This window comes from Lynx rufus, unplaced genomic scaffold (genome assembly GCF_022079265.1).
Source record: "Lynx rufus isolate CCGP_SWC_20201006 ecotype Redwood Valley unplaced genomic scaffold, mLynRuf1.p SCAF_22, whole genome shotgun sequence".
Classification (NCBI taxonomy): Eukaryota; Metazoa; Chordata; class Mammalia; order Carnivora; family Felidae; genus Lynx; species Lynx rufus.
This window is the reverse complement of record NW_025814837.1, coordinates 22,887,065-22,899,447: the sequence shown is the minus strand read 5'-3', so window position 1 is coordinate 22,899,447 and position 12,383 is coordinate 22,887,065. Positions and strand designations below refer to the sequence as shown.

Genomic DNA, 12,383 nt, shown 5'->3' with positions numbered 1-12,383 from the left:
TCTAACTTGCTGTGAATTCCAGTCAGTGTGTGGGTTTTGTTTTGTTTTCATTTTAGGTTTTGTAATTTACAGCTGTAGAAGTCTAGAACAATTTGTATTATTTTTACATTTTCCATGTCTTTAATTAACAGGTTTAATCTTTATGCTCTGGAACATAATGAATATATTTATAATAACTGTTTTTATATCCTTGCCTGTTAATTCTATCATCTGTGACATTTTTGGTTTTGTTTTCATTGATTGATTTTTCTCCTCAGAAGGGGCTATATTTTCATGATTCTTTGCATACTTAATAATTTTTCATGAGATGCCAGACATTTTGAACTTACATTGTTTGGTGCTGGATATTTTTGTTTTTTTATAAATGCTCTTGAGCTTTGTTCTGGAGAAACGATTTGATCTTTCAAGGGTTGCTTTTGTTAGGTGAAATCAGAACAGCCTTTAGTCTAGGGATAATTTGGCCATACTACAGAGGAAATACCCTTCTGAGCAGTACTCTACCGGATGCTTGGGAATTAGATTTACACTCTGACTGGTGGGAATATGGACTCTCCCAGGCCCCATGAGAGCTTTGAGGATTGTTCTCTCCAATTCTTTTGTGTGGGTTTTCTCCAGCCTCAAGTGGTTTCCTCATATTCATGTGCTGATCAGTACTCAGGTGAACACTCCAGACAGACCCTCTGCAGATCTCTGAAGCCTCTCTCTCAGTGTAGCCCTTTCCTCCAGTATTCATCCTTCTGACTCTATCTGTAGATAGATACCTTGCCCTTCCTGGAATTCCAGCTTTTTTTCCTCCAGCTGGGGAGACTGCCAGGCTCTACGTGGTTCCTCTTCCTGAGCTGCTGTCTTGAACTTCTCTCTGGACAATAAACTAGGACAATAGTAGAGCTCACTTTAATTTGTTTCTCTCCTATCAGTCATCATTGTCCTAAGACAGCTAATATCCAATGTCTATAAACAGGCGTTTCATGTATTTTGCATGGTATTTTAGTTATTTGACATGGAAGGGTTACTCTGATGTCAGGAACTGTGGAGGCTCTAAAATTTTACCCGACTTACAAACTAATACATTTTCTACCACAGTTTCATAGATGCTGGCAAAAGACAAGAGAGTCCTAGATCAGAAACAAAGGACTCTATAATTCACAGCGTAGTAGACCACATGAGCTTCACATTCCCATTATTTTTCCCTGCACTGTCTCCCCCTCCCTACACCAAGTCCCACAGGGTGGTATGGAGGAGCACAGATGGGTGTGCACACACAGTACATTTGTGTCACATCTGAGAAACCTTGTACTTAGGACACCCCAGTATTATAAGGGGGCTGCTAACAGATCTACCCAACCTTTCTCTGAAGGACATTATCTTTACTATTCTGGGCAGAAAACAAGACAACTTTCTGCCCTAGAGAATATACTATCTCATATTCCAAGTTTGTTTGCTTTCCAAACATCCTTGAAAAGATATTCTATATATTTTCTTAATGTTTATTCATTTTTGAGAGAGAAAGAGACAGAGCGTGAGTAGGGGAGGGGTAGAGAGAGAGGGAGACATAGAACTCAAAGCAGGTTCCAGGCTCTGTGCTGTCAGCGTGCCCTGAAAAGATATTCTATAAAAAGCTGATAGAAGATGTACAGAAAGTAAAACTTATGTCGTTACTACTGTTTTTAAGGACCAGAAAGAAAATCAGAACTGTCAAGCAAAGAAAGTAAAATTGTGGCTTTGAGTGAATGAATGAATGTTTTAGGAAGGATTTCAGAGTTGGGGTATTTCTTTATACTATGGAGAAGTAATGAACTCTTCCCCCAGTAGGAGAGAAGCATCTGTGCCTCTTGGAGCATGCTGGGCTTCCCAGAGTGTGTGCTTTTCACTTTTCCTCATTGTTTTTCAGAGGGTATTGTTCCTGGGCCCCCCACAGACCTCTCTGTCACAGAGGCCACCCGCAGCTATGTGGTGCTAAGTTGGAAGCCCCCTGGCCAGCGTGGCCACGAGGGCATTCTGTACTTTGTGGAAAAGGTAAGACTCTGGGATCAAACATTATTACCTCATGCCACTTCCTAAAGATTTCTTTAGAGAACTAGAGCTTAAATTTCCATTGTGTCCTGAACTCTTCAAACCCATATAAACTATGAACAATCTTCACGGAAAAATGCATATCACAAAAAACTTTGCCTAAAAGTTCAGGGGGTGTATAGATCTGTGAAGCTCACCCATAGACTCCAAAGAGGCCCACAGACCTCAAATTATAACCCTTTAAGAAGAGAATTGCTCCCGAAACTGTAGATTGTTCATATGGCAGTTTTCTAGAAGATTTCTCTGTCTCTCTCACTCTAGTAATAGCTTTTCATCTCTCTACAATTTGTCTTAAGCAGTCGAAACTGAAGATCAATGAGGGTAGATGAGCCAGAGGAATAGAAGTGACAATACTTTCAGAATACTGTCAAATAGCTGGAGGATCAAAGAGAGAAAGTCCTTACATGCTGCCTGGCACTTGACCAGCACTACTCTAAGTGCAGGTAGTAGGATGGGGTCAGAGATTGCAAAACAGCATGAGATACTGGCTAGTTCTTTCCCTCAAATATCTTGTAATTTTATTGTCATGCTCTTGGAGAGGGCAGCGTATAATGAAAGCCTAAAATGGGTGGAATGATGAGAATTATATGTGAATCTACCATAGACATAGATCTAAGGGCAGTTACAGTAAGCATTTATGCCCAGAAAATGGAGAAGAGCCAAGTCCTAGACAGGACGTTATTTGGGGCAAGTGCCCTAGTTTCAAGGGCAGACACAAAGGAGGAGTATCTGCCAGGCAAAACATAATTGCTCCCGGGACGGGGCATTTCAAGAGAATTTACTTAAAATGAGGTTCAAAATCCATTCATTAAAAAAGTTTTGATTAAGATATAATTGAAAAAAATGAAACTAAAATAAGCTTATTTCCTGGTACCCATAAGAACATTTACATTTATACTGGCAGCCACGCACCATTATTTTTGAAGAACAACAAATGAAACAATTGGCTGTATTTTTTGTGTATTTTGTTTTTATAAAATTGTGTGATAACAGGATAAGTTGTCATTTACTTTACATTTTACCTTCGTAGTAAAATTATAGAAAAGGTTTCTACTTGGCAAAAATATTACGGAGCTTGGTGAGTTTTCCTAAGAGCTTTTGCGTTTCATCCTTAATGCTATTCTGATCATTCAATTTCAGAACATCTATTAGGTCACCTTCCCTGATAATTATTACAGGAGAATAGACATGATGGGTATATAGGTACTTGCAAACTTCTGCAAATTAGGTGACAACATGAAAGTAATATGCATCTATCTTCATGGCCTTTTAGTTATTTCAGATCATCAGAGAATATTATACTAGCATTAAAAATGCTAGGGTCTGTGGTTTTCCTATTTTAATTAATAAATGTATTAATTTATGTCCTTTTTAAAGACATTTATCATGTCTTTGAGGAGCATGCCTCACTTCTCCTTGTCCCTAGCACATTGGTAACAATAAATGGATTATTTCTGTAACATGGACATCTTTCAAAAGAATCTGATTTTACTAAAGACATATTAGATTTTTTATTGTTAGTAATTTGTATATTTTCTAGATACTAACCTCAAATTAACTAGAACTTGAGTAGCATTTCTGATTTTAAAATTTTTCTTTTCTTTTTTTTTCTTAATAGAGGGCAAGACTAGAGTGGAAAATGTTTATTTCCTGGTGTGCTTAATACATACCCTCCAGTGAATCTTTTCGAAATTCTCCACAGGAAGAGAGTTCTGAGTAAGCTCTCTGACAGTAATTACCATCTTTCCTATAATAATGACACAGTAACAATGTACCACTGAGGCGTTTTCTTCAAATGAGTCAACTTTGGCTTCTGTTAAACATTTCCTCTGGTCACATAAACTCTAATTTCTCCAGGAAAGTCTATTAACTTCCCTAGACCTAAATACATATGAGTCTGTGATTAAAAATGTAAGTGTTCATCCACGAGCAAACCTGGCATGGAACAGAGGGAACATTTCGAGTGCAGGGTGAGCAGAGAGGCCTGTAAAGGCATGGCTGACATATACAAAAGGCCCAGGATGTTGACATATTGGGGGAGCAGAACATGTCCAGAGACCTAGGGCACACTTACAGAACTATCCAAACATCACACCGTTGTCCTGAGCTGACACTCAAGCTATTCTGATGAGCCACTTCTAATACATTGACCTTTCTAAAGAGAAATGTTCTACATGCTTTTGTCCCGCAGCACATTTTCATCCCCAGAATATTCATGCCCATGGGAGTTCTGCTTCTTTACCCCTGAGCTTGCACTTCTTTACAGAACTTTTTACCAGAATTTGCATGCACATAAAGCACAAAGTCACCTGTCATGGCTAAAGCTTATGCCCACTTACACCATGTCTGTGAGCCCTAAAATGGTTGATAGTGAGGGGTTTATTAGCAAGGTTATTGGATGGATCGGTCTCCAGTGTTCCCAGCCTTCCTATACTGTGTTCTTCTCAGCCCCAAACTTTTTTCTCAGATGTCTTATGTCTTCATCTCTTTCTCTCTCATTCCCTTATCAAAAATCTGGTCCTGTCAGAGATAAGGGTTGTATCATTTGCTAGCTCTGTTTCTGCATGCAGGGATGTTTATCAATGACCAGGCACTGTTCTTTTTTTTTCCTTTCATAAAAATTTATGTTTATTATGCTTAATCAAATGTAAGTGATACATCCAAGGAAAAATTTGCTATTTTTTTAAATGAAATTTATTGTCAAATTGTTTTCCATACAACACCCAGTGCTCATCCCAACAGGTGGACCAGGCACTGTTCTAAGCACTCTGCACATGTTAACTCACCTAATACTTACGGTAACCTTATGAGGGAAGTGCTTTTATTTTCATCATGCCTATTTTGTAGATGAGGAAACTGAGGCTTCGATGGGGCATATAATTTGCTCAGGGTCACACATTTAGTAAGAGACAGAGCTAGTATTTGAACCTAGACAGTCTGGCTCAGTTTCATATACTGTATCCAACTAGTATACATTGCTGCCTTTCAACCTTCCCAAGCCTGTCTTCTCTGGAAAACATGGATAATCACACAGTGCTACCTCCACAATACTTAGTTCAGAGCACAGTTGAGAAGATTAAAGAGTTACAATGACATAAATCCCCTAGCATAGTGAAAGGCAGCTATTATTTTTTATTATGAAAGTATAAATGACTGATAATTTTTATATGTTCCCCAGGGGAGAATGTGTCAAAATGAATTAAAGCCATAAACTGAAGAATTGAAGGTCTGGGAGAATTTTATCCCTCAGTTATCAGCAGATTGACTGGTTAGGGGGAATTTATCCTCTCTACCCTTCCACACACAATGACCATCATGAAAGATTCTACAAGGGACTTTAGAGGTTACCCTGTCACATTTGCTTATTTTGCAGATGTTAAAACTGAGACCAAACAATACTCATGTGACTCTCCCCAGGTCACATGTCTTATTCTTTTTTTTTTTTTTTTTTAATTTTTTTTTTCAACGTTTATTTATTTTTGGGACAGAGAGAGACAGAGCATGAACGGGCGAGGGGCAGAGAGAGAGGGAGACACAGAATCGGAAACAGGCTCCAGGCTCTGAGCCATCAGCCCAGAGCCCGACGCGGGGCTCGAACTCACGGACCGTGAGATCGTGACCTGGCCGAAGTCGGACGCTTAACCGACTGCGCCACCCAGGCGCCCCTCACATGTCTTATTCTTAACAAAGCTAGGACCAGAGTGGATGCCTCTGGATCCTTTCCACCATACCATGTTGTCTCTCATTTCAAATCCATGAAGGTTATGCCAAACGATATACCAGTATTTTTATAGTCCCAAGAATGTATCATCCCTCACAGCTGGTCACTATATCGCAAGGTTTGGATTTCTGGAAAAGTCTCTTGAAACTGTTCAAAAGTTCCAAAGCAAAATCATTTCTGCTGACCTTGGGCAGAATTGAGAGTACAAATAGGAGGGGAAAAGGATTACTGAAGACTACTGATAGTTTTCTCACTATATTCTTTACCAAAGTGCAAACAGACACCACATCCTTTCAAGGATTTCAGAGTCACTCTAGACCACTTTAATTCCAAGAATAGAATTGCTTTAAATTAGTTTTTCCCATAATTTATTCTAAAATATGGGTAAGAAAAAAAGAACATCTTTATCTTTCATTAGCTTCCGTCCGTCCGTCCTTCCTTCCTTCCTTCCTTCCTTCCTTCCTTCCAAATTAAAAAAAAAAATTCATTCATTCAGGAAAAAACAATTGTTGATTATTTCCTATGTGTCAGATACAATTCTAGGCTCTGGAGGATAGCAGTGAACAAGACAACTCGCTGAACTCAATTCACTGAAACTTATTTTCCAATGAAGGAGATGACAAATAATTTCAAATAGAGATAAGTGTTTAAAAAAATAATAAAGCAAGGTAAAGGATAGAGAGTGATGAGAAAGGAACAAAGAACTCTTTCAGATTCTTTGGTAGAATAGGGAGGGGGTGAGCAAGAAGGGCTTTCTGAGGAGGTGGTGTTTGAGCACAGACCTGAATGATATTCTGAATCATTAAATAACACTCAATTAAAATAAAAGTTTATAGCAGTGAAAATTAAAGTATCTTATATAGCACATTAAATTGAATTACCCACTCTAAGAATTAGAAAAGGATCTGACCCCAAGCAGTCCTCAAAATAAATTAAGGTCTTTTATAAGTCGATTAGTGATCTTACTTGGTTAATAAAGTCAGTGAAGTATTAAAGTATTTATCAAACAATGCAAAGCCAATTTTATTTAGATAATCCTATGGACTACAGATGCTTCATCCCCATTTCATCCAAATCTCTTCTCCAGTTCAACTCACTGGTAACAGGTAGGTGGTTTGTTGACGGATAAATAAGACTGCTAGATGCCTGGCCTAGAGGTCCCATTTATTCTTGCCGTGCCGTGAATGGGTCTCACTGTTTGGGCTGCAGTGTGACGCAGAGACAGAAAACTGGCAGCGGGTGAACACAGAGCTCCCTGTGAAGTCTCCCCGCTTTGCTCTCTTCGACTTGGCTGAAGGGAAATCCTACCGCTTCCGCGTCCGCTGTTCTAACTCGGCAGGAGTGGGTGAGCCCTCAGAGGCAACGGAAGTGACCGTGGTAGGGGATAAACTTGGTAAGTGTGGAGTTCCCTTGAACAACTGTAAACTTCTTTTACTTCAATTTAAGAAAAACTTCCAAAGCAAGTACTCATCAGAACGTATATGCCTGGAAGCAAAAGTAGTGGCATCCTTCTTTCGTATCATGAATTTAATTGATGACTATACTTGACTGATACATTTCAAAAATTCATTATTATGAATGATGAAGTTATGAAAAGTAAACTTCTTTGGGAGTTCCAACAGTATTGTTAATGTATTTTTTCTGGAGTGGGTTGGTAGGTTCCTGGGTATTTAGTTTATCATTATGCCCCCACACTAACATATTTATTTTTTTTTATTTTCTGCTTTAACAAATATAAAGTAAGTAACTGTATGTTTGAGATGATTACTTACGTAAAATTTGTGTGTGTGTGTGTGTGTGTGTGTGTGTGTGAGAGAGAGAGAGAGAGAGAGAGAGAGAGATAAGAATGAAGTTTTTTAAACCACACCTGAGGGGCGCCTGGGTGGCGCAGTCGGTTAAGCGTCCGACTTCAGCCAGGTCACGATCTCGCGGTCCGGGAGTTCGAGCCCCGCGTCGGGCTCTGGGCTGATGGCTCGGAGCCTGGAGCCTGTTTCCGATTCTGTGTCTCCCTCTCTCTCTGCCCCTCTCCCGTTCATGCTCTGTCTCTCTCTGTCCCAAAAATAAATAAACGTTGAAAAAAAAATTTTTTTAAAAAAACCACACCTGAGTTTGATCATCATTTTCCTCCTTTGTCAGATATCCCAAAGGCCCCAGGCAAAATCATCCCAAGCAGAAATACAGACACATCAGTGGTAGTTTCATGGGAGGAATCCAAAGACGCCAAAGAACTGGTCGGGTACTACATAGAGTCAAGCGTGGTTGGCTCTGGCAAGTGGGAGCCCTGCAACAACAACCCTGTGAAGGGCCCACGGTAACCACAGTGTTGGGGGGTGGGCTGTGGGGAGCCTTCTGACTCTAGAGCATAGAGGCTATCAGGAGGAAATCAGCCATGGACCCATACAGCAGCACCAACATCCAGTGGAGGAAGACTTTTTAAAACATTATGCTTTAAGGGGTGGCTCAGTTGGTTAAGCGTCCGTCTGACTTGAACTCAGGTCATGATCTCATGGTTCATGTGTTCGAGCCTCACGTTGGGCTCTGTGCTGATAGCTCAGAGCCTGGAGCCTGCTTCAGATTCTGTGACTCCCTTTCCCTTTGCCCCTTTCCTTGCTCATGCTCTCTCTCTCTCTCTCTCTCTCTGTCTCTTAAAAAAGAACATTATGCTTTATATATCCAAATGAATTAAAAATTGAACATTATCTACTGCTATATATTTTTTTAAAAGTTTACTTGGGATATTAAACACTTAGAAACACATTAATGCCAGCTATGATGGGTTCACTTTATAGCTCTTTTCTGATTCTTTTCCTTTATGCTATTTGTTCTTTCTACCCCTCTTTTGTGGTCTTTAATATCCAAAGTGATAAGATTTCAAGGGTCTAATAGGCTCTAGCTGACATAAAATAGCCAGGCATTTTAAATGAATAGGAAAAAAGTATCAACATTTTACAAATTTTGAACATGGTGAAACTCAGTGCTAAGGAGACATAAGTAACACCAAAAAAAAAGGACACTCAGAATACTTTGCCACTTCTTTACATCTGTTTCTAATGTGGAGAGGGTTTTTTTCTTGCTTTCAAATGTTTTGTCAACCAGCCTTGCAAGTTGATGATGAATTCTGGTCTGCAACCAAACTCTGAGACTCCTTTGATTTAGGACCGATCTGAGAGGAGAATTCCCCCTGCCCCCACCAGAATTGTCATGCAGGCTTGTTAGGCAGCTTCCGGCATGGCCACTTTCAAGTCCAAGGACCCCCATAGGATGAGTTGTTTCTTTTGCAGAACATGAGAGAATAGAGACAAATCAATTAATGGGTGAAAGCAATATGTTTTTCAAGAGATTCACTTGGCCTGTTTACTCATTTCACTGTTACTCTCAGTTCCCAGCATTTTCCTGGGGCTATTTAGAAATGTTTATAGAGGGTGAGGCAGGGTCTGCCTTTCCACAAACAGATGGCAGCTTCTCAAGGGCAGGCACCATTTTCTATTCATCTTTGTGTCCACAATACCTAGCTCAGTGCCTGGAACACTGAAGTGCTCAATAAATATTTGCTGAACTGAGCTGACCTGAAGAATTGGCCTCATTTATGTCTGCCTTCATTAAATATTCCAACTTTACTAATGGTAATAGAGTCATTAGCAGACCTGTTATTTCCTCTGGTTACAGTGTTCAGGATGGATTAAAATGTTACAGTGATTCATGAAACAGCTATTTATAGCCATAATAGCTATTAAGGAAGGAGGTTGTTTTATGTGTGAAACTGCCCATGGATTCACACCTCATTACTGGATCCTCATTTCTAAATGGTTATCTATATTTCATCTTATTTTCAGATTCCAGTGTCATTTCTCAAGTCATTATGCCTTCCCTGGTATGCAGGGAAGCAGTAACTAGGCCTCTGTAACAGGGAGCAGCCAGTGTCTTACAGCCATAAGTGTAAGCCTGAAATAGCCATTAATGATATCATTAATATCACCTATTATTTATTAAAAGACTCCTCTATGCCAGACCCTGAAATAAGTACTTTAAATACAGCCAATCTTTACACAAAAGTTATTATGGAGGCATTATTATCCCCATTTTACTGATGAGCACACAGAGCCTCGGAAAAGTTAAGGTACTAATTCAGGGGAAACCCAGGACTCTGAATTGTTTGATAGAGTTTAGAAAATCGCCTTAATTAGCTGCCTTCTTGTCTAAAGCACATACATTACCTGATCTCTCTACGAATTATTTTTATAAACCCAGATCATTCAGTTAAGCTAAAATCATCTTGTCTAATTTGCCTGCTAGAAAAGTTTTTAAAAACTCCTTTTCCTTTTAGATTTACTTGCCATGGACTGGCAACTGGCCAGAGTTATATCTTCCGGGTCAGAGCAGTTAATGCAGCTGGACTTAGTGAATATTCACAGGATTCAGAAGCGATTGAAGTAAAAGCTGCTATAGGTAAGTACCTTCTGCGTAGCTTTGGAGGGCAAAAAGTGAATTTTTATGTTATAAAGGAAGATACCATCCTCGCCAGAAATGGTTTTAAAGCTTCTAGTACTGCTCGAGGGTTCTGTCCTCAGATGATCATTTTCTCTGACTCCAGGTGACAGCTAACCTTCCATAGCCATCATTTTACAGATCTTCATCACTTACCCAGACTCTGTGCATCTGTAGCCTTGCCATCTTCACAAGTCCGAGTGTCCTCAGATAGTTCCCATTGTGTGAAACTCCATTCTAACTTCGTGCTCATCCTGGGAGTGTGGAGGGCCATCCGGTTCCGTGAAGTGGTATATCACCCATAACCCACGTCATTTTGTACCTAAATGCCATTTCACCTGCGACAAAGCCTGGCTTGTTTTCACTAACAACATGCTTTTTATAAACTCCTCTAAATTTCGTGCAAGATACTTGTTGTTGCTTGGTCATATGCTACATTTCTGCTCACAAAGTAATCAACAGAATAAAACCCGTAATAAAGTAATTGTATGACTGTACATGATGTGCCTCCCAATCTTAGATAAAGCAGGAAAAGGACCCACATAGTTCAGAGCACTAAAAATGATGTCTGTGATAGAGTGACACACATTTGAAGGGAAAGATTATTTAATACCAGTTATCTTCAGTTATCATGCCGTATTACTTTTTAATATTCCTTATAATGGTAACATTTTACCATTTTACCATTATACGTTCCGTATAAGGTAACTTTTTTTTTTTTTTTGAGGTTGGGAGGTACAGACCATTAATATTTCAGTAATGTACATAATTCTAGCTGTTATAAAATCAGGATCTTTAATGTATGTCCTGTGCACTTTATGATCCATTCTGCCCCCTCATTCTGTGAATTAAGAGGACTTAATATCTTTCAAAAAACGTCAGAAGTTTGCTTTTTTCTTGTATATACTTGGGTTCTGCAAATCAAAATGGTTCCTGTTTCTGTCTGTGGTTTTTTGTTCTCATTTCTTCTTTTCCAGAATATGGAGAAGTTGAAATGTTTCCTTGGTGTAAATTATGTGAAACGTGTGCTTTCCATATTTCTTGCAAATCTGAGTGATTTCTGTTAAACTAAGATTACTTGTTCTGTTTGTGGTCCTAATGGTTTCCCCTTTGTTCTGTTAAGTAAGAGCAATTTGGACTGTGTCTGGGCTCAAAGCGTTTCTGTTGTTATCTGGTGATTGTAGGGGGAGGAGTGTCTCCAGATGTGTGGCCTGAACTGAATGATACACCTGCTGGACTAACAGACTCCAGGGGAGGCATGCATGAAGCCTCCCGGCCAACCTTTAAGAAAGATGCTTTGCTTGGTAGCAAACTTAACAAACCTTCACTACCCAGTAGCGCTCACAACCTGGGCCAAACAGAAGTGAGTAAAGTAAGTGAAACAGTTCAGGAAGAGCTTACCCCATCACCACAGAAGGCAGCTCTTAAGGGGAAAAGTAAGTCTGACCCTCTGAAAAAGAAGAAGGACATAGGTGAGAGTTGAAAGAGTCAACTGTTCCATCTGTCTCCATCAGTGTCCTCACCTCATTGTCCGGATCACACTCTTCCATCTGTGTTCACTTTCATCTATGTATATTCTTAATTTTCTGTGTTTTCAGCTATCCATTTGCAATACTTTTGTCTAGTGAGTTGTAAAAGTAATTTTATATGAGCTTGGCTTTTATACATAGTTTACTGTGCTTAATGACAATAGAATAAGGTGATTTGGTTATAGAGTCCTTTTTGGTTTCTCAGACAGACACAGGTTTAGCCTCATTTTGCTAAGAAAATTAGAGCTAAGAGCACAAAGAATTTGAGAATCACAGCCTATGTGAGGTCCTTTGAAATGTTTATGTTCAGTACATGTATAGGAAAAATATTTTACAAAGAAGTCACATTTAGTCAGGATCATAGTTATTAACTTCCATTGTTTATCTTCAGGTGTTCAAGTTATCCTTCATATTTAATTCAAATGAATATGAGTAACATTATCTCTCTGAGTTACCATGAAAAGTTTAATAGGGTATTATAATCATATAAAGCTAAATTCTGTGATTTATGAATCACATTCCCAGAACTGTTTTATTTAAGACTATTTATCAGGAAGCTCAGAATTTTCTGATTA

At 39.2% G+C, this 12,383-nt stretch overlaps 1 protein-coding gene across 1 annotated transcript in view; it reads left to right on the top strand.

The window, feature by feature from the left end:
- The window catches only part of MYOM1 (myomesin 1), a 166,279-nt gene that overhangs the window by 90,004 nt on the left and 63,892 nt on the right, over positions 1–12,383 (top strand). The window contains exons 16-20 of the mRNA XM_047087004.1: positions 1,892–2,016; positions 7,004–7,187; positions 7,931–8,105; positions 10,119–10,240; positions 11,464–11,751. Coding sequence (XP_046942960.1) covers positions 1,892–2,016; positions 7,004–7,187; positions 7,931–8,105; positions 10,119–10,240; positions 11,464–11,751 — 894 coding nt within the window. The remainder of the gene's footprint in view (positions 1–1,891; positions 2,017–7,003; positions 7,188–7,930; positions 8,106–10,118; positions 10,241–11,463; positions 11,752–12,383) is intronic.